The 22,397-nt window shown below is 41.1% G+C and overlaps 3 protein-coding genes and 1 pseudogene across 3 annotated transcripts; 3 read left to right on the top strand and 1 right to left on the bottom strand.

Annotated features, from left to right (window-relative positions):
* Positions 1–3,121: 3,121 nt before the first annotated feature.
* Positions 3,122–4,213, top strand: LOC115035187 (trace amine-associated receptor 13c-like; annotated as a pseudogene).
* Positions 4,214–8,504: 4,291 nt separating this feature from the next.
* Positions 8,505–9,700, top strand: LOC115062348 (trace amine-associated receptor 13c-like). Its single transcript, XM_029531000.1, has 2 exons — positions 8,505–8,674; positions 8,881–9,700. Exons 1-2 carry the CDS (start codon positions 8,505–8,507, stop codon positions 9,698–9,700), a joined length of 990 nt encoding a protein of 329 aa, XP_029386860.1.
* Positions 9,701–10,962: 1,262 nt separating this feature from the next.
* LOC115062120 (trace amine-associated receptor 5-like) lies at positions 10,963–12,183 on the bottom strand. The gene is made up of 2 exons (XM_029530741.1): positions 12,014–12,183; positions 10,963–11,782 (listed from the first exon to the last, which is right to left on the bottom strand). Exons 1-2 carry the CDS (start codon positions 12,181–12,183, stop codon positions 10,963–10,965), a joined length of 990 nt encoding a protein of 329 aa, XP_029386601.1.
* A 6,037-nt stretch (positions 12,184–18,220) lies between these two features.
* Positions 18,221–19,343, top strand: LOC115062119 (trace amine-associated receptor 1-like; the record flags this gene model as incomplete). Its single annotated transcript, XM_029530740.1, is given in 5 exon segments — positions 18,221–18,270; positions 18,272–18,358; positions 18,565–18,829; positions 19,121–19,220; positions 19,258–19,343. Coding segments are annotated over 5 exon segments (588 nt in total), but the record flags the coding sequence as incomplete, so codon positions are not given.
* Positions 19,344–22,397: the final 3,054 nt, after the last annotated feature.

The following is a 22,397-nucleotide window of genomic DNA, read 5'->3' as shown; positions in this document are numbered from 1 at the left end:
GATTTTTGATAGGGTCAACATATGATGTATTGCCAACTCCCTAGAACCTAAAACTCTGGGTAAATGGAGACCCACTATGTCCGTTGTGTTCAGGTACTGCAACTCTAAATCACATCTCGTCCGGTTCTAATGTTAGTCTCTCACAAGGCCGATATACGTGGCGACATAACCAGGTTTTAAAAAGCTTAGCTGCAGGCATTGAAGATATACGGAGGCAGGCAATTCTAGGAGGGTCTAAGACAAAGAGAGTTGCAGTACAGTTTGGTCAGGAAGGAGGGAAAGTTAATAAGATAATAAGGAAGCAAGGCAGCTTAGAGGATGCTGGTGACTGGGAGATGCAGGTGGATTTTGGAGGAAAGCTTGTTGTTCCCCAGGAAATAGCCTGTACAAAGCTAAGGCCTGATATAATTGTGTGGTCTAGGAGTAGAAAGAAAGTATATTCCATAGAGCTGACTGTGCCGTGGGAGGATTCAGTTGAAGAAGCAAAGGAAAGGAAAAAGCTCAGGTATGCAGATCTAAGTAAGGATGCTGAGCAGCGAGGATGGAAGGTTAGGATTTGTCCAGTGGAAGTAGGATGTAGACGGTTTGTAGCAAGATCTGCTGTCGCTTTGTTGCAGGAGTTAGGAGGAAGGGGACAGAGGGGTGAGGAAAAACAGTGAAGGAAATGTCAGATGAGGCAGTAAGATCCAGTCAGTGGATTTGGTTAGAAGAAGTAATAGTAGCTGGGGGCCCAGCAGGGGGAGCTCTTAAGATTAGACAGGACTCTAGGAAGAAGCAGAGGAAGAAATCCAGGAAGAGGAAGTGTATTTAAGTGGAGGGTGTGGCCTGTTTGAGCCTCTTTGAGACCATGCGGTTAGCCCAGGTGAGTTGGCCTGTGTTGGTTTTGTTTGAATATAGGATTGTTCAGGTGAGTTTAGTTGCTGAATCTGCTAGTGTAGCTTGTATCGCCTCCACCTCCTGCACCCTCTATACTTTCATGCCCCCTACCCGAACCAGGGTCTGTATCCCCACCCCGCTTTCACTGGTGCAGTTGGTGAGAGGTCACAGTAGTGACAGTCGTGCTGTTTGAGATAGCTGTCTCTGTGTGAGGAACGGTGATGGCTGGCATTAGGGGGTGACTCTGGGATGCCAGTGTTCACGGTTTAGCCTCCTGGAGGTGCTGTGGGACTAACTAGACGAAACACCGGTGAAAGGAGGTTCCCACCTGATGACCCCAAAGACATGATAGCTACCACCGCTCACTGGCCTAGTTGGATATTATCTGTAGGGCACATAGAGCAGGGTGAAAGTTTGTTGTTAGGAAGGTGATCACTGAGTCTGGTCCATTTTGTTGTCGCACAAGTTTCTTGTTTTTTTTTTTTTTTTTTTTTCTAAAGTGCATTGATAATGTAAAGAAATATATAATTTTCTATTCACAGAAAAAAGGTTTCACTCAAATCATTCTCTTTCTACATTAAACTGGTCTGACTGGAGCCAGGCTGCAGTATCTGACATGTAATGATGTTTTTAATAGATTTTCTGAACCAGAGGTAGAAAAAGACAAAGATCACAGGGTTTAGACAGGAGTTGGAATACACCAGCCAAATCTCAATGGGTGAAGATGACGCCCCGACTAAATTATTCTCAGCTGCAACCAGTTACATTTACCTAAATGTGTTGTTGCAGAACAGCAAGTGAAAAGTAAAGATCTTTTAGGGGATTCAGAGAAAGTGTATCACTGCCGAAGTGGGAGATGGAGATGATGACCTGGAGATTAACGTGATGCAGGCCAATTTAAGTAAATTGTTCTTTGATATTTATAATATATGCAGAATTTTTGAGTCTATGTAGGTGATTTTTTTTTTATTATTTTTTTTAAGTACATTTAAACCCAGTATAGAAAAATACTGCCTAATGAGAATGTGTAATCACTACTTCTATATCTTTGGCCAAACTTAATGGCACATCATCTTCACTGGCAAATAACATTTCAGATGAACCAATCTGAAAATGCCGAGGCACAGCTGCTTAGGTATTTTATATATATCTACCATTTATTTATGGACTTCACCACTGTCAGGTGAGCTCACTAAATCCCATATCTCTGTCGAACCACAACAAATCCTTGTATCGTATTTAGTTTCCAGAGGACCGTACCATCTTTGACTGCAGTGAGTTTTGGTGCCACCTAGTGGACTTTAGCAGGCACATCAACTTCTAAAACTTCTCCAATTGTACATCCACTCTCACCGTCTCCTGCTGTTGACCTGTATGGGAAGCTTTAGCCCTGTCAGACAACACATGTTCAAATAAGTTTTCTTCTGTAAATTAAGCAGCACAGATTACTGATGTAGTCACTTTTAACAAACGTTAAGGCGTGCCGTCCTTGTTTCATTGATGGAATTGTGTTTTGGAATCAATTGAAACAGCTTTTATCACAGCTGTCACCACAGGTCCTTCATTATTGAGCATAGTTATTCAACAAAAAAAGAACATCTGCCAGTGGTTGCCCTGATTACTGCTCTGAGCTGGAGTGAGTAGAATCTCCAGAAAGAGATTGTTGCCTAACATGACACCGGCAGACATGTCCAATGGCTATTGTCACTGTCATTACATGTGGCTGAAATGTGTTTTTAATATCAACGTGTTGAGGGTTAATGATGAAATTCCTAAATTAAATTAAAGGTTCAATGTTGGGTTGGATTTTACATTAACATCAACTTATTCTGTATTGAAACATATTAAACATGCTCTGTCTTTGTGCTGTTGCAGGTCATTCTGTGGTGGAAGGTGTCAAATCCAAAGATGATTGGAGAGATATTAAATATGAATGTATATTTGTGTGTACAATCTTCTAGGTGGAGGGACGTGCTGAATAGAAGTATCCAATCCAAATGAAGGTCCAGGCTCCGATCATTGCATCACAGAACAAAAAGACAGTTGTTTGGTTACAGGAAAAGAGGGAGGAGTGTCTTATTCAGCGTTTTGATGGAGATGCTGGCCAGAAATCTACTGGAGCACCACAGCCTCTTGGATATGGAGACCCTGGGAGGAAGCTGAACTCTGCTTTCCACAGATGAACACTTCATGCAGGAAGAAGTTACAGCATTACGCCACAAACGTTTTCCTTTACATTCTGCTGTCCTCCATCACCGTACTGACTGTCTGTCTCAACCTGCTGGTCATCATCTCTATCTCCCACTTCAGGCATAAACTTCAAAACATTAACACAAAATTATTTTTATTTTATTCAGATGAAAAGTTTGAATGATTTCTATGTAAGGAAATGTAATTGTGACTATGTTTAGACAGCTGTATTTAAAACTGCTGCTGCATGTGAACACTGTTTAAAGAATCATGGTGTTCCATCTGCTGCAGAGACTAATGGGCTCAGTATGGTTTTCTTTCTCCAGGCAGCTACACACCTCCACCAACCTCCTCCTCCTCTCTCTGGCTGTCTCAGACTTCCTTGTCGGACTCCTGCTGATGCCAGTTCAAATCCTCCTTAAAGAAGGCTGCTGGGTTTTGGGGAGCTTGACATGCAGACTGTTTTATTATGTCTCTTTTGTCCTTCCATCTGCCTCAGTAGGAGAACATGGTGCTCATATCGGTTGACCGTTACGTGGCCATTTGTGACCCTTTGCATTACTCCACTAAAGTCACTCTAAACAGAGTTAAAGTCAGTGTTGGTCTGTGTTGGGCCTGTTCTGTCTTGTATAACAGTGTGATACTGAATGTCTTCCTGAAACACCCAGATAGGTATAATTCCTGCTATGGAGAGTGTGTAGCTGTTATTAACTTCTTAACAGGAGCTTTAGATGGCGTGTTGACTTTTATAGGTCCCATTTCCGTTATCATAACTCTGTATATGAAAGTATTTGTGGTGGCTGTGTCACAGGCTCGAGCTCTGAGGTCTCATACTGCAGCAGTGAAAGTCCAGAATTCAGTTCATGTGAGCGCTAATAAGTCTGAGAGAAAAGCAGCCAGGACTCTTGGTGTTGTTGTAGTTGTGTTTCTAATATGTTTCTGTCCTTATTTTTATCCCTCAATCGCAGGCCAGGACGTGTCAAGTAATGTGGAATTTTCAGTTTTTGGGATCTGGCTACTTTATTGTAACTCCTGTCTAAATCCACTGATCTATGCTTTTTTCTATCCTTGGTTTAGAAAGTGTATTCGTCAGATTGTCACACTTCAGATACTGCAGTCTTATTCCTCTGATGCTAACATACTGTAGGAAAAGAGTTCAAATAAGGATTTCTTGCTGTTACTTCATGCCAGGATAAAATATGAAAAATGACTTGCTCATTAGGTTATCTGATTTTCTTGCCTGGGACATAAAGAGTCAGTGCCTCCAGCATGATGTTGCTTTCCTTTTGTCAAAATGATATTGCTCATCTGTAAGTGGCTGAATTTAAAAACCTTTAACTGAACTGAATGATTGTTTTTGTTGTTGCTAAATCAGCCATGTATGTCAATATTGTGATTGCTCATCCATGTTTTCTGAATAAACTAAGCTTAAGGAAAAGTAAAAAATTGCATTGCCCCCTTTGCTGCCAGTCCTCTCCCTCTACCCCCCCAGACTTCCTGCTCCCTTCTTTCACAGCCACACTGATAAACATCAGAATGTCTAAAATAACATAAATATAATATAAAATAAATCCAAGTATATTGTGGAACACTTAATGTTACACACTTTATATTGCATATAAAACCTATGCCTTTTCATTGAATGTGTAGTTGCTTTCATTAGCAAATCACAATTTTCCACATTACAGGACTACAAAGTTTTATTGATGTAATTGTCCTAATAGTCTCTATTCTACTCTGATTGGTACATTATAATTAGTCTGAGTGCCGTGAAAACAATTACAGACAAAACACTGAACTGAGATCAATAACTTCTGAACTGTGTGTGTCGTGTTTTATAGATATGAACACTGAGGCCACTCTTTCCTTGGACTGTGTACAGGGGAATGTGCACACCATCATCTGGGGCATGATCACACAATGCATGTTATACAAGTAATAAAAAAAACAAAACAAACAAACATATTAGTATAATATTGCCCAATTTGATTTACCTCAAACAATAGAACATTATAGGACGCTGACTTTTGATTTTTATTGAGTAATGAATTAACATGGCTTCTGTAACTGTAACTGTTCTGTATTTAGGAGGGAATGTGAAAATAATAAAGAATCATCCAAACTCAAGATAGAGAGTGACTCAGTACTCTGAACTAATGACGACATTGATTTAATATTTGGCCAATTATTCTTTTATCTAGAGCAGATAAAATTGGTGAAACATTTTTCTTTTTTGAAAAAGGAAAGCAGGTTTTGCAAGCAATTCTGTCACATTTTTGTCAAAATATTGAAATTAAATTCACAAGATCAATTTATATGAAGGTTTATATCCAAATCAACAAAAATGTGGGAACAGACAACTTTTACAGACATGAATTTACATAGCCTTAGTCTGGGAGGCATTTGATTATTTTAGAGTGCCTGGAGAAGTTGTCAACTTAGTAGGAAGATATTTCCAGGATATCAGACTGTGTTTAAGTACAGCAGGCTTTACAACAGGTTGGCAGAGGCTAGAAATAGGTATAATGGCAGGGTGTACGATTTCTCCATTAGCATTCACAATGGCAATGGAGGTAAATATTAGAGCTTCTAGGTGGGTTGTAGGTGGAGAGAGGCGGCAGGATGAGCTGCGCCTTACACCAATTAGGACATACATGGACGACATGACGTCGATAACTACAACGGTGCCATGTATGAAAAGAATACTTGAGATACTTAATAAAAACTTAATGTGGGCTAGTATGAGAATCAAGCCTAGTAAGTCTAGAAGTATCTCAATAGTAGAGGAAGATTAAGTGATCGAAAGTTTGTAATCGATGAAGAGGAAATTCCAATAATTAGGGAAAAAACCAGTAAAGAGCCTCGGTAGGTGGTACAAGGCAGATTTGCATGATGGAGAACAGGTAGTGCAGTTTAGGAAGGATGCTGCTGAGGGACTGGATAGAATAGATAAATCGGGACTTCCAGGAAAGTTGAAGCTGTGGTGTTTGCAGTTTGGATTATTTCCCAGATTGATGTGGCCACTGTCGGTATATGAGATTCCAATATTGGCTGCAGAGAAAATGGAAAGACTACGAAGCTTTTACATTAGGAAGTGGCTCGGTGTTCCGAGATGTTTAAGCACTGTGTCACTGTATGGGAAAGGCGTACTTCAGCTACCAGTATCTAGTCTAGTTGAGGAGTTTAAATGTACTAAGGTTAGGACAGAGCTCCTGTTATCTGGGAGTAAAGATGTGGTAATTAGTAAGGTAGTTCCAAACCCAACCAAGGGGAGAAAATGGAATCCAAGGATGGCAGTGCAGGAAGCAGAAGCAGCTCTTAGGCATACAGAGATTGTGGGTAATGTACAGATAGGCCGGGGAGGCTTGGGGCTTGGCTCAGGCAAACCGGTGTGGAGTAGAGCAGGTCCCAAAGAGATGAGGAAGCTAGTTGTGGAGCAGGTTCGTAGAAAGGAGGAAATATTAAGGAGTGCGAGGGCAGTGGCTCAGGCTAAGCAGGGACAGTGGTTGAACTGGGAAGGTGTAGAGAAGAAAAAGCTTAGTTGGAAAGAGCTGTGGAGTATGGAGGAAAGTAGGATTAGATTTTTGATAGGGTCAACATATGATGTATTGCCAACTCCCTAGAACCTAAAACTCTGGGTAAATGGAGACCCACTATGTCCGTTGTGTTCAGGTACTGCAACTCTAAATCACATCTCGTCCGGTTCTAATGTTAGTCTCTCACAAGGCCGATATACGTGGCGACATAACCAGGTTTTAAAAAGCTTAGCTGCAGGTTTAAAGATATACGGAGGCAGGCAATTCTAGGAGGGTCTAAGACAAAGAGAGTTGCAGTACAGTTTGGTCAGGAAGGAGGGAAAGTTAATAAGATAATAAGGAAGCAAGGCAGCTTAGAGGATGCTGGTGACTGGGAGATGCAGGTGGATTTAGGAGAAAGCTTGTTGTTCCCCTGGAAATAGCCTGTACAAAGCTAAGGCCTGATATAATTGTGTGGTCTAGGAGTAGAAAGAAAGTATATTCCATAGAGCTGACTGTGTCGTGGGAGGATTCAGTTGAAGAAGCAAAGGAAAGGAAAAAGCTCAGGTATGCAGGTCTAAGTAAGGATGCTGAGCAGCGAGGATGGAAGGTTAGGATTTGTCCAGTGGAAGTAGGATGTAGACGGTTTGTAGCAGATCTGCTGTCGCTTTGTTGCAGGAGTTAGGAGGAAGGGGACAGAGGGTGAGGAAAACAGTGAAGGAAATGTCAGATGAGGCAGTAAGATCCAGTCAGTGGATTTGGTTAGAAGAAGTAATAGTAGCTGGGGGCCCAGCAGGGGGAGCTCTTAAGATAGACAGACTCTAGGAAGAAGCAGAGGAAGAAATCCAGGAAGAGGAAGTGTATTTAAGTGGAGGGTGTGGCCTGTTTGAGCCTCTTTGAGACCATGCGGTTAGCCCAGGTGAGTTGGCCTGTGTTGGTTTTGTTTGAATATAGGATTGTTCAGGTGAGTTTAGTTGCTGAATCTGCTAGTGTAGCTTGTATCGCCTACACCTCCTGCACCCTCTATACTTTCATGCCCCCTACCCGAACCAGGGTCTGTATCCCCACCCCACTTTCACTGGTGCAGTTGGTGAGAGGTCACAGTGGTTGACAGTCGTGCTGTTTGAGATAGCTGTCTCTGTGTGAGGAACGGTGATGGCTGGCATTAGGGGGTGACTCTGGGATGCCAGTGTTCACGGTTTAGCCTCCTGGAGGTGTTGTGGGACTAACTAGACGAAACACCGGTGAAAGGAGGTTCCCACCTGATGACCCCAAAGACATGATAGCTACCACCGCTCACTGGCCTAGTTGGATATTATCTGTAGGGCACATAGAGCAGGGTGAAAGTTTGTTGTTAGGAAGGTGATCACTGAGTCTGGTCCATTTTGTTGTCGCACAAGTTTCTTGTGTTTTTTTTTTTTTTTTTTTTTTCTAAAGTGCATTGATAATGTAAAAAATATATAATTTTCTATTCACAGAAAAAGGTTTCACTCAAATCATTCTCTTTCTACATTAAACTGGTCTGACTGGAGCCAGGCTGCAGTATCTGACATGTAATGATGTTTTTAATAGATTTTCTGAACCAGAGGTAGAAAAAGACAAAGATCACAGGGTTTAGACAGGAGTTGAAATACACCAGCCAAATCTCAATTAGTGAAGATGACGCCCCCGACTAAATTATTCTATTCATATTAAATATGAATATTAATATTCATATTTAATATTTGTGTGTACGATCTTTTAGGTGGAGGGACGTGCTGAATAGAAGTATCCAATCCAAATGAAGGTCCAGGCTCCGATCATTGCATCACAGAACAAAAAGACAGTTGTTTGGTTACAGGAAAAGAGGGAGGAGTGTCTTATTCAGCGTTTTGATGGAGATGCTGGCCAGAAATCTACTGGAGCACCACAGCCTCTCTGGATATGGAGACCCTGGAGGAAGCTGAACTCTGCTTTCCACAGATGAACACTTCATGCAGGAAGAAGTTACAGCATTACGCCACAAACGTTTTCCTTTACATTCTGCTGTCCTCCATCACCGTACTGACTGTCTGTCTCAACCTGCTGGTCATCATCTCTATCTCCCACTTCAGGCATAAACTTCAAAACATTAACACAAAATTATTTTTATTTTATTCAGATGAAAAGTTTGAATGATTTCTATGTAAGGAAATGTAATTGTGACTATTTTTAGACAGCTGTATTTAAAACTGCTGCTGCATGTGAACACTGTTTAAAGAATCATGGTGTTCCATCTGCTGCAGAGACTAATGGGCTCAGTATGGTTTTCTTTCTCCAGGCAGCTACACACCTCCACCAACCTCCTCCTCCTCTCTCTGGCTGTCTCAGACTTCCTTGTCGGACTCCTGCTGATGCCAGTTCAAATCCTCCTTAAAGAAGGCTGCTGGGTTTTGGGGAGCTTGACATGCAGACTGTTTTATTATGCCTCTTTTGTCCTCACATCTGCCTCAGTAGGAAACATGGTGCTCATATCGGTTGACCGTTACGTGGCCATTTGTGACCCTTTGCATTACTCCACTAAAGTCACTCTAAACAGAGTTAAAGTCAGTGTTGGTCTGTGTTGGGCCTGTTCTGTCTTGTATAACGGTGTGATACTGAATGTCTTCCTGAAACACCCAGATAGGTATAATTCCTGCTATGGAGAGTGTGTAGTTGTTATTAACTTCTTAACAGGAGCTTTAGATGGTGTGTTGACTTTTATAGGTCCCATTTCCGTTATCATAACTCTGTATATGAAAGTATTTGTGGTGGTTGTGTCACAGGCTCGAGCTCTGAGGTCTCATACTGCAGCAGTGAAAGTCCAGAATTCAGTTCATGTGAGCGCTAATAAGTCTGAGAGAAAAGCAGCCAGGACTCTTGGTGTTGTTGTAGTTGTGTTTCTAATATGTTTCTGTCCTTATTTTTATCCCTCAATCGCAGGCCAGGACGTGTCAAGTGATGTGGAAATTTCAGTTTTTCGCATCTGGCTATTTTATTGGAACTCCTGTCTAAATCCACTGATCTATGCTTTTTTCTATCCTTGGTTTAGAAAGTGTATTCGTCAGATTGTCACACTTCAGATACTGCAGCCTTATTCCTCTGATGCTAACATACTGTAGGAAAAGAGTTCAAATAAGGATTTCTTGCTGTTACTTCATGCCAGGATAAAATATGAAAAATGACTTGCTCATTAGGTTATCTGATTTTCTTGCCTGGGACATAAAGAGTCAGTGCCTCCAGCATGATGTTGCTTTCCTTTTTGTCAAAATGATATTGCTCATCTGTAAGTGGCTGAATTTAAAACCTTTAACTGAACTGAATGATTGTTTTTGTTGTTGCTAAATCAGCCATGTATGTCAATATTGTGATTGCTCATCCATGTTTTCTGAATAAACTAAGCTGAAGGAAAAGTAAAAAATTGCATTGCCCCCTTTGCTGCCAGTCCTCTCCCTCTACCCCCCCAGACTTCCTGCTCCCTTCTTTCACAGCCACACTGATAAACATCAGAATGTCTACAATAACATAAATGTAATATAAAATAAATCCAAGTATATTGTGGAACACTTAATGTTACACACTTTATATTGCATATAAAACCTATGCCTTTTCATTGAATGTGTAGTTGCTTTCATTAGCAAATCACAATTTTCCACATTACAGGACTACAAAGTTTTATTGATGTAATTGTCCTAATAGTCTCTATTCTACTCTGATTGGTACATTATAATTAGTCTGAGTGCCGTGAAAACAATTACAGACAAAACACTGAACTGAGATCAATAACTTCTGAACTGTGTGTGTCGTGTTTTATAGATATGAACACAGAGGCCACTCTTTCCTTGGACTGTGTACAGGGGAATATGCACACCATCATCTGGGGCATGATCACACAATGCATGTTATACAAGTAATAAAAAAAAACCCAAACAAACATATTAGTAAAATAATGACCAATTTGATTTACCTCAAAACAATAGAACATTATAGGACGCTGACTTTTGATCTTTATTGAGTAATGAATTAACATGGCTTCTGTAACTGTAACTGTTCTGTATTTAGGACGGAATGTGAAAATAATAAAGAATCATCCAAACTCAAGATAGAGAGTGACTCAGTACTCTGAACTAATGACGACATTGATTTAATATTTGGCCAATTATTCTTTTATCAAGAGCAGATAAAATTGGTGGAAACATTTTTCTTTTTTGAAAAAGGAAAGCAGGTTTTGCAAGCAATTCTGTCACATTTTTGTCAAAACATTGAAATTAAATTCACAAGATCAATTTATATGAAGGTTCGTATCCAAATCAACTAAAATGTGGGAACAGACAACTTTTCCAGGCTTAAATTTAGTGCATTGATAATGTAAAAAAATCTCTTTCTACATTAAACTGGTCTGACTGGAGCCAGGCTGCAGTATCTGACATGTAATGATGTTTTTAATAGATTTTCTGAACCAGAGGTAGAAAAAGACATAGATCACAGGGTTTAGACAGGAGTTGAAATACACCAGCCAAATCTCAATGGGTGAAGATGACGCCCCGACTAAATTATTCTCAGCTGCAACAGCAAAACAATAATATGGAGAGCAACACAACAGAAACACAGCTACTACAATACCCAGAGTCCTGGCTGCTTTCATTTCTGATTTTTTAGCTTTTACACTCCCTGAAAGTTGTAGTGTGACAGCTGCAATGTGACAGCGCATGGCACGAGCCTGAGACACAGCCACCACAAAAACTCGCAAGTACAAAACTATGATGACTAAAATGGGGCCTAAAAAGGTCACAACAAGATCAACAGCTCCTTCAACAAAGTTTACCACAACGACACAATCGCCATAACAGGAGTTATACCTGTTTGGACGTTTTAGGAAATCCCGAAGTATCCAGCTGCTGTGAACAGCAGAAAATATCCAGCACAGACAAACACAGAGCTGAACTCTCTTTAGGGTAACTCTGGTGGAGTAAACCATGGGCTCACAAATAGCAATGTAGCGATCAACAGATATCAGCACCATGTTTCCTACTGAAACACTGACAACCAGGAACCCCAGAAAGTAATGCACACCACACATAAAGTCACCCAGGAACCAGCAGCCTTGGTTCTGGAGAAGAAGAACTGGCATCTGCAAGAGACCCACTACAAAGTCAGCAGCAGCCAGAGAGAGGAGGAGGAGGTTGGTGGTGGTGTGGAGCTGCCTGAAAAGAAATAACATCAACACTCAAGACACTGTTATATCTAGTAGCTGTAGCAATACACGTTATTAGAAGTTAATAAAATCTGTAGTATTCACTGCTCACTAACATAGCTATATAAAACACTGTACTACAGATTATGTCCACTACAACCAGTAACCTAAATGTGTTGTTGCAAAACAGCAAGTGAAAAGTAAAGATCTTTGAAGGAATTCAGAGAAAACGTATCACTGCCTGAAGTGGGAGATGGAGATGATGACCAGCAGGTTAAGAACCACAGTGAGCAGAGTGATGATGGACAGCAGAGAGTAAATGCACAAGGCTTCAGAATGAGGACGCACAGTCTTCCTGCAGGAGCTGTTGAGTTGGGGAAAGCAGAGTTCAACTTCTTCCCATACCTCCATATTCAGAGACAGAGGAGAGGTTGATGAGCTCTGTCAGCTCTTCTGATGAAAGATCTTTGCCGTACAGCTAATTTATTTCTTTTCTTTCTCTCCTCCTCAGTTCCAACTCCCGACACTTCAAATCAAATCAGATTTATTTGTATAGCGCCAAATCATAACAAAGTTACATCAAGGCACTAACCCTAACCCATATAGAGCAGGTCTAGACCAAACTCTTTATAAATTTATTTAAAGAGACCCAACAGATCCCCCGATGAGCAAGCACCTGGCAACAGTGGCAAGGAAAAACTTCCTTTAAGAGGCAGAAACCTCGAGCAGAACCAGGCTCAGGGGGGGCGGCCATCTGCCTCGACCGGTTGGGTTGAGAGAGAGAGAGAGAGAGAGAGGCATTGGGGGGGGGGGGGGGGTGTAGGCAGGAACATGTTGTTGCATGAAGTTCATGGAGTTGAGCTGTAATACAGAATTCATGCTATATGGGACCAGCAGGTGTTGCAGGAACATGGGATGGAGATGAGGACAGGGAGAGAGAGGAGAGGAACTGGGAGAGACAGAGACTTTGGCAGAACATGGTTAGTAAATGCAGTATAAATGCTTAGAACTGGGTGAAACTATTTTGTTTTTTTTGTTTTTTTTTAAGAAGGATGGTTTTTATCAGCGCATGCAAGGAGAGAGAGAGAGAGAGAGAGAGAGAGAGAGAGAGAGAGAGAGAGAAGCTCAGTCCTTCCCCCAGCAGCCTCGGCCTATAGCAGCATACCTAAAGAGTAGAGGACTTTTTAACTGTACGCTCTGTCATACAGGAAAGTTTTAAGCCTGGTCTTGAAAGTTACAAAAGAGTCCGCCCCCCGGACCGATGCTGGGAGTTGGTTCCATAGAAGAGGAGCCTGATAACTGAACGATCTGCCTCCAGATTTACTCTTGGAGACTCTAGGAACCACAAGTAAACCTCCATCTAGAGAGCGGAGTGGCCTGCTAGGACAGTAAGGAACTATGAGCTCTCTGAGATACGATGGAGCTTGGCCATTAAGAGCTTTATATGTTAAAAGAAGGATTTTGAATTCTACTCTATATTTTACTGGCAGCCAATGAAGAGCAGCTAACACGGGAGAGATGTGATCTCTTTTCCTAGTTCCTGTTAATATTCGTGCAGCAGCGTTCTGAATTAACTGAAGGCCTTTTAGAGATTTGTTTGGACATCCAGATAGTAATGAGTTACAGTAGTCCAGCCTAGAAGTTACAAATGCATGGACTAGTTTTTCTGCATCATCCTGAGAAAGGATGTTTCTGATTTTCCTAATGTTTCTCAGGTGGAAGAAAGCTGCCTGACTAACTTGTTTTATGTGAAGGACAAAGGACATGTCCTGGTCAAAAATTACTCCAAGGTTTCTTACAGTGGAGCTGGAAGCCAAAGTAATGCCGTCCAGACTGATGAGATGATTAGATAGTATTTTTCTGAGGTGCTTAGGACCGAGTACAATAACTTCTGTTTTGTCAGAGTTGAGAAGTAAAAAATTTCCAGCCATCCAGACTTTTATGTCTTCAAGACATGCCTGCAGTCTGACTATCTGAGTGACTTCATTTGGCTTCATTGATAGGTACAGCTGGGTATCGTCTGCGTAGCAGTGGAAATTGATGCTGTGTTTCCTGATAATGTTGCCTAGAGGAAGCAGATAAAGCGTAAAGAGGATTGGTCCAAGTACCGAACCCTGCGGGACTCCATGACTGACTACAGTACATGAGGAGGAGCTGTTGTTTACATGAACAAACTGATGTCTATCTGATAAGTAGGATTTGAACCACCTTAGTGCAGTTCCTTTAATTCCAATTTCATGTTCCAGTCTCTGTAGTAAAATATTATGATCTATGGTGTCGAATGCAGCACTAAGATCTAGAAGGAGAAGTATGGAGGCTGATCCATCGTCTGAGGCCATTAGAATGTCATTGGAAACTTTAACCAGCGCTGTTTCTGTGCTATGATGGGCTCTAAATCCTGACTGAAACTCTTCAAACAAACTGTTCCCACCCAGATGCTCGTGTAGTTGTTTTGCTACAGCTTTCTCAATGATTTTAGAAATAAATGGAAGGTTCGATATGGGTCTATAGTTTGCCAAAACATCTGGATCAAGATTAGGCTTTTTAAGCTGGGGTTTGATGACCGCAGTTTTAAGTGCCTGAGGTACGTAACCCAGAAATAAAGTCAGATTAACCAAATCTAGAATGAACAGCTCAATTAAATAAAAGATCTCTTTAAAGAGGCTAGTTGGTACTGGGTCTAATAGACAGGTTGACGGTCTGGATGATGAAACTATAGAAGCTAGCTCTGAGAGATTAAGAGGTGAGAATGATTCCAGATGTAAAAGAGGCGTCGCAGCTGATTCAGCAGTTGTCGTCTTCAGAAGGGGATTTTTATCTAACGTAGGCAAGAGCTGATAAATTCTTTCTCTGATCATGAGAATTTTGTCTGAAAAAAAGTTAATAAAATCATTACTGCTTAGAGCTAAGGGGATCACTGGTTCAACTGAGCTATGGCTCTCTGTCAGCCTGGCTACAGTGCTGAAGAGAAACCTGGGGTTGTTCTTGTTTTCTTCTATGAGTGCTGAGTAATATGAACTTCTAGCACTGCAGAGAGCTCTTTTATATGTTTTCAGGCTATCTTTCCAGGCTCTGTGAGACTCTTCTGACTTACTGGAACGCCAGTTTCTTTCTAATTTCCTTGATGTCTGCTTTAAGGCATGGATTTGGTAACTATACCAGGGAGCCATCCTCCTCAGATTGAATACTTTCTTTTTCAGAGGGGCGGCATTATCAAGATTCGAACGCAGTGTGGCCATAGTGCTAGTCACAAGGTCATCAACCTGCGTATGGGAGAAATCATCATTTAAATTTAGATATGGCATTGTTGGGAATGATGACCAAATGTTCTCTTTAAATTTAGCCACAGCAGCTTCAGATAAACATCTTCTATAGCTGAATTTATTCCTCAATGCTGTGGAGCCCATTAAAGTAAACTCAAATGTAATAAGGTAATGGTCAGACGGGAGAGAATTTTGGGGAAGAATTGTTAGCTTGTCAATTTCAATGCCATAAGTTAGAACAAGATCAAGGATATGATTGTAAAAGTGAGTGGGTTCATTCACATGCTGGGAAAAGCCAATTGAGTCTAGTAGGGAAAGAAACCCAGAACTAAGGCTGTCGCTTTCTACATCAACATGTATATTGAAATCTGGGATAACAGGGATTCTAACTCATTAATCTTTGCCTCCATTTCTACCATCATCCTACATCTATGACAAGAGGTGCTATCATAAAAGGAGGCAGAAGAATAACTACACATGAGGCACAGAGAACAGGAGAGGAGAGGAGGAGGAGAAGGAGGAACAGAGAGTGGAGACAGAGAGCTAGAGGACATTGCTAATCGGGTAGTTTGATTAGCGGAGGAGGAGAAACGGTTATAACCTTTGGAGAAAGGGGAGATATTGACTTCTAAAACCTAGTGTTGGTGTGAAAATAATTTTCTGCCTGATTACTCGAGTGAATTAGGAAATAATAGCAGAAGAACAGTGGAAACAACACAGAGATGACAAAGCACAATAGAGAGCACAACCGCCAGTGACCGGAAATGATGCAACACGCTTACCGCCCAGCACGCAAGCTGACACCTGGTGACACACTTAAGTGGAAAAGTTTTTTTAAGGCAGCTGCAACACCCTTCCTTCCTCTCCCAACCTCACAAACTAAACCACCTTACCTTGTGTTTTTTTTTTTAATGGTTTAATGGTTGTCATTCAGAGCTAATGTCATGTGTGGATATTCTGAGCGCTAATGGGCCCTTTAGGAATCATATTAATCCTACCCTACACCTGCACACTAATTCTTTTCGTTGCCGGGGTTCAGATTTAGAGTTTGTTTTTGTTTGATTTGGAGAAGTGTCCCACCGCCAGAGTATTTTCCTACCCAAGGTTAAAACATGAACACTGTTTTCCAACCAATGTACGATTAAAATAAATTTTAAAAGAAGAGCGCCATTGAGTGAAATTACATCAGATTTAAAAAAAAATGTATCCTCTGAAGCGTTTCATTTACCAGTTTTTGGTCCTCCGAAGACTTCATTCAGTAAAATGAACTACAGAAGTTTCCTTTTGTTAAACTATTGAACCCCCTTTTGGGCCATAGCCTGGTGAAGGTGGAATTACTCATTACTTCATTTGCAGGTAGCACAGCGCTCCGCCTTCCATTAGAAAAATTCCCATTCTTTGATGGTTATTCACATTAGCCTACCTGGTCAGTGAAGACCCATCGTGTATGAATTTGTTCCATCATAAAGGCAAAATAAACATCCATCCCATAGCTACACAGCTAACAACAACCTCCGTGCTAATGTCTCAGAGCTCTCCTCACCAGTAACAGCAGCATGACGTGAAAAATGAACGAATCCCTCATTCCTACACGGAGAACATGTGGCAGAAAGACCCGTTCGCGAACGAATCTGAGCTGGCGGAGCGCATGCGCAGACCAGAAAAAAACAAAAAACGAGTCATTCACTGAGATGGCTCGTTAATCCGGAGTCAATACGAAAGATTAGTTCAAAGTGAACGAATCGTTTACGAACGACACATCATTACCTATTACCAAAGAAATGAATTATTCCCCCCCAGTTATACATTTCCATCTACCTGTACCAAACTGAACAAAATGGAAATATGCATTATTCAACAGCACACCCCAAACAACGGCAGCAGCTAGCGCTTAGCTTAGCTCGTTTACCGCGCTTCATTACGCTGCCAGAAAATGACAATTTAACAGCTAATTAAAATCAACTTCAGAATATTACATTCACGTCTCCCATTATATCCAGATCCTGCCGCAAATTCCGATCACATTATACTCAACTGAAGTCTTTCAGGACAAACATTTTAGTGCTAATCGGCTAACTCACGGAGCTAATGCACTTTAGCCGGTGTGTCAACCGATTTGGTTCCCCCAGGTTCCGGTTCCCCTTTACGCTGATTTACTGCTGAGTCGTGCGTAGTTGCTAAGTTACCGTGCGTACTTAAAGAAGAAACGCAAATAGGAACACAGCTGAGTGTACGGAAAGCGAAATGGAACAAGCCAATGTGTAGGTTACTGGTGTGTTATTTATTATATAACTAAATAAACTGAGAATGCATTTGTTCGGCCATTCTTTGTCAATCTTTGTGTAAATGGATGCCAGCTAGCATATCTGTGCGAGAGTAGCCTACGTTAAGTAAACCTCACTGCCGGATCACTTACACTAGTTAGTCCCTTCGAAATGGACTGCTAGCTAACTGGTTAGCTAGCTGGTTAGCGTGCTCGGCTGACGGATTGATGACATTATTTTTGACGTATAAAGTTACTATAGCTTACCGTTCATTTGGAAACGGGCGGATATTTCTGCTCCTCGGAAACACCCACCGGATAGTGTCCGTATGTTTCAGAATTCACGAACTGTTGAACACAAGTTTACCATTTTAAGAACAAACACTCATCCTGGCCGTCCTTTGGGAAACTGGGTTGGGAATTAGTTTATGTCCTGGGTTAGTTCCAAGTAAGGGCATGATTTATAGGAAAGTCAAGGATCCATTCAGTAAACACTCTACATAATTATCACTGATCGATCAACCAGTTAAACTGTAGCATATACACAAGAAAAATTCAGCAACAAATCGTGGTATTTATTTACTCATAAAAATTATAAACAAGTCAACAGGCGTGGACTCGGAGCATCAACTCTGTGGTGGAAGGTGTCAAATCCAAAGATGATTGGAGAGATATTAAATATGAATGTATATTTGTGTGTACAATCTTCTAGGTGGAGGGACGTGCTGAATAGAAGTATCCAATCCAAATGAAGGTCCAGGCTCCGATCATTGCATCACAGAACAAAGACAGTTGTTTGGTTACAGGAAAAGAGGGAGGAGTGTCTTATTCAGCGTTTTGATGGAGATGCTGGCCAGAAATCTACTGGAGCACCACAGCCTCTCTGGATATGGAGACCCTGGAGGAAGCTGAACTCTGCTTTCCACAGATGAACACTTCATGCAGGAAGAAGTTTACAGCATTACGCCACAAACGTTTTCCTTTACATTCTGCTGTCCTCCATCACCGTACTGACTGTCTGTCTCAACCTGCTGGTCATCATCTCTATCTCCCACTTCAGGCATAAACTTCAAAACATTAACACAAAATTATTTTTATTTTATTCAGATGAAAAGTTTGAATGATTTCTATGTAAGGAAATGTAATTGTGACTATTTTTAGACAGCTGTATTTAAAACTGCTGCTGCATGTGAACACTGTTTAAAGAATCATGGTGTTCCATCTGCTGCAGAGACTAATGGGCTCAGTATGGTTTTCTTTCTCCAGGCAGCTACACACCTCCACCAACCTCCTCCTCCTCTCTCTGGCTGTCTCAGACTTCCTTGTCGGACTCCTGCTGATGCCAGTTCAAATCCTCCTTAAAGAAGGCTGCTGGGTTTTGGGGAGCTTGACATGCAGACTGTTTTATTATATCTCTTTTGTCCTTCCATCTGCCTCAGTAGGAAACATGGTGCTCATATCGGTTGACCGTTACGTGGCCATTTGTGACCCTTTGCATTACTCCACTAAAGTCACTCTAAACAGAGTTAAAGTCAGTGTTGGTCTGTGTTGGGCCTGTTCTGTCTTGTATAACGGTGTGATACTGAATGTCTTCCTGAAACACCCAGATAGGTATAATTCCTGCTATGGAGAGTGTGTAGCTGTTATTAACTTCTTAACAGGAGCTTTAGATGGCGTGTTGACTTTTATAGGTCCCATTTCCGTTATCATAACTCTGTATATGAAAGTATTTGTGGTGGCTGTGTCACAGGCTCGAGCTCTGAGGTCTCATACTGCAGCAGTGAAAGTCCAGAATTCAGTTCATGTGAGCGCTAATAAGTCTGAGAGAAAAGCAGCCAGGACTCTTGGTGTTGTTGTAGTTGTGTTTCTAATATGTTTCTGTCCTTATTTTTATCCCTCAATCGCAGGCCAGGACGTGTCAAGTAATGTGGAATTTTCAATTTTTTGGGATCTGGCTAGTTTGTAGTAACTCCTGTCTAAATCCACTGATCTATGCTTTTTTCTATCCTTGGTTTAGAAAGTGTATTCGTCAGATTGTCACACTTCAGATACTGCAGCCTTATTCCTCTGATGCTAACATACTGTAGGAAAAGAGTTCAAATAAGGATTTCTTGCTGTTACTTCATGCCAGGATAAAATATGAAAAATGACTTGCTCATGAGGTTATCTGATTTTCTTGCCTGGGACATAAAGAGTCAGTGCCTCCAGCATGATGTTGCTTTCCTTTTTGTCAAAATGATATTGCTCATCTGTAAGTGGCTGAATTTAAAACCTTTAACTGAACTGAATGATTGTTTTTGTTGTTGCTAAATCAGCCATGTATGTCAATATTGTGATTGCTCATCCATGTTTTCTGAATAAACTAAGCTTAAGGAAAAGTAAAAAATTGCATTGCCCCCTTTGCTGCCAGTCCTCTCCCTCTACCCCCCCAGACTTCCTGCTCCCTTCTTTCACAGCCACACTGATAAACATCAGAATGTCTACAATAACATAAATATAATATAAAATAAATCCAAGTATATTGTGGAACACTTAACGTTACACACTTTATATTGCATATAAAACCTATGCCTTTTCATTGAATGTGTAGTTGCTTTCATTAGCAAATCACAATTTTCCACATTACAGGACTACAAAGTTTTATTGATGTAATTGTCCTAATAGTCTCTATTCTACTCTGATTGGTACATTATAATTAGTCTGAGTGCCGTGAAAACAATTACAGACAAAACACTGAACTGAGATCAATAACTTCTGAACTGTGTGTGTCGTGTTTTATAGATATGAACACTGAGGCCACTCTTTCCTTGGACTGTGTACAGGGGAATATGCACACCATCATCTGGGGCATGATCACACAATGCATGTTATACAAGTAATAAAAAAAAACAAAACAAACAAACATATTAGTATAATATTGCCCAATTTGATTTACCTCAAAACAATAGAACATTATAGGACGCTGACTTTTGATTTTTATTGAGTAATGAATTAACATGGCTTCTGTAACTGTAACTGTTCTGTATTTAGGAGGGAATGTGAAAATAATAAAGAATCATCCAAACTCAAGATAGAGAGTGACTCAGTACTCTGAACTAATGACGACATTGATTTAATATTTGGCCAATTATTCTTTTATCTAGAGCAGATAAAATTGGTGAAACATTTTTCTTTTTTGAAAAAGGAAAGCAGGTTTTGCAAGCAATTCTGTCACATTTTTGTCAAAATATTGAAATTAAATTCACAAGATCAATTTATATGAAGGTTTATATCCAAATCAACAAAAATGTGGGAACAGACAACTTTTACAGACATGAATTTACATAGCCTTGTCTGGGAGGCATTTGATTATTTTAGAGTGCCTGGAGAAGTTGTCAACTTAGTAGGAAGATATTTCCAGGATATCAGACTGTGTTTAAGTACAGCAGGCTTTACAACAGGTTGGCAGAGGCTAGAAATAGGTATAATGGCAGGGTGTACGATTTCTCCATTAGCATTCACAATGGCAATGGAGGTAAATATTAGAGCTTCTAGGTGGGTTGTAGGTGGAGAGAGGCGGCAGGATGAGCTGCGCCTTACACCAATTAGGACATACATGGACGACATGACGTCGATAACTACAACGGTGCCATGTATGAAAAGAATACTTGAGATACTTAATAAAAACTTAATGTGGGCTAGTATGAGAATCAAGCCTAGTAAGTCTAGAAGTATCTCAATGAGTAGAGGAAGATTAAGTGATCGAAAGTTTGTAATCGATGAAGAGGAAATTCCAATAATTAGGGAAAAACCAGTAAAGAGCCTCGGTAGGTGGTACAAGGCAGATTTGCATGATGGAGAACAGGTAGTGCAGTTTAGGAAGGATGCTGCTGAGGGACTGGATAGAATAGATAAATCGGGACTTCCAGGAAAGTTGAAGCTGTGGTGTTTGCAGTTTGGATTATTTCCCAGATTGATGTGGCCACTGTCGGTATATGAGATTCCAATATTGGCTGCAGAGAAAATGGAAAGACTACGAAGCTTTTACATTAGGAAGTGGCTCGGTGTTCCGAGATGTTTAAGCACTGTGTCACTGTATGGGAAAGGCGTACTTCAGCTACCAGTATCTAGTCTAGTTGAGGAGTTTAAATGTACTAAGGTTAGGACAGAGCTCTTGTTATCTGGGAGTAAAGATGTGGTAATTAGTAAGGTAGTTCCAAACCCAACCAAGGGGAGAAAATGGAATCCAAGGATGGCAGTGCAGGAAGCAGAAGCAGCTCTTAGGCATACAGAGATTGTGGGTAATGTACAGATAGGCCGGGGAGGCTTGGGGCTTGGCTCAGGCAAACCGGTGTGGAGTAGAGCAGGTCCCAAAGAGATGAGGAAGCTAGTTGTGGAGCAGGTTCGTAGAAAGGAGGAAATATTAAGGAGTGCGAGGGCAGTGGCTCAGGCTAAGCAGGGACAGTGGTTGAACTGGGAAGGTGTAGAGAAGAAAAAGCTTAGTTGGAAAGAGCTGTGGAGTATGGAGGAAAGTAGGATTAGATTTTTGATAGGGGCAACATATGATGTATTGCCAACTCCCTAGAACCGAAAACTCTGGGTAAATGGAGACCCACTATGTCCGTTGTGTTCAGGTACGGCAACTCTAAATCACATCTCGTCCGGTTCTAATGTTAGTCTCTCACAAGGCCGATATACGTGGCGACATAACCAGGTTTTAAAAAGCTTAGCTGCAGGTTTAAAGATATACGGAGGCAGGCAATTCTAGGAGGGTCTAAGACAAAGAGAGTTGCAGTACAGTTTGGTCAGGAAGGAGGGAAAGTTAATAAGATAATAAGGAAGCAAGGCAGCTTAGAGGATGCTGGTGACTGGGAGATGCAGGTGGATTTTGGAGGAAAGCTTGTTGTTCCCCTGGAAATAGCCTGTACAAAGCTAAGGCCTGATATAATTGTGTGGTCTAGGAGTAGAAAGAAAGTATATTCCATAGAGCTGACTGTGCCGTGGGAGGATTCAGTTGAAGAAGCAAAGGAAAGGAAAAAGCTCAGGTATGCAGATGTAAGTAAGGATGCTGAGCAGCGAGGATGGAAGGTTAGGATTTGTCCAGTGGAAGTAGGATGTAG

The sequence above is a fragment of the Echeneis naucrates genome, chromosome 21 (assembly GCF_900963305.1).
Source record: "Echeneis naucrates chromosome 21, fEcheNa1.1, whole genome shotgun sequence".
NCBI classification, from domain to species: domain Eukaryota; kingdom Metazoa; phylum Chordata; class Actinopteri; order Carangiformes; family Echeneidae; genus Echeneis; species Echeneis naucrates.
The sequence above is the reverse complement of the archived record's forward strand: the minus strand, read 5'-3'. Positions and strand labels throughout refer to the sequence as shown.

Excerpts from the sequence above, each read along its gene's own strand:
- LOC115062120 (XM_029530741.1), bottom strand. The coding sequence starts at position 12,183 with ATGGAGGTATGGGAAGAAGTTGAACTCTGCTTTCCCCAACTCAACAGC. Across the intron at positions 11,783-12,013 it reads ATCTCCATCTCCCACTTCAG|GCAGCTCCACACCACCACCA; the intron begins GCAGTGATACGT and ends ATTTCTTTTCAG.
- LOC115062348 (XM_029531000.1), top strand. The coding sequence starts at position 8,505 with ATGGAGACCCTGGAGGAAGCTGAACTCTGCTTTCCACAGATGAACACT. Across the intron at positions 8,675-8,880 it reads ATCTCTATCTCCCACTTCAG|GCAGCTACACACCTCCACCA; the intron begins GCATAAACTTCA and ends TTCTTTCTCCAG.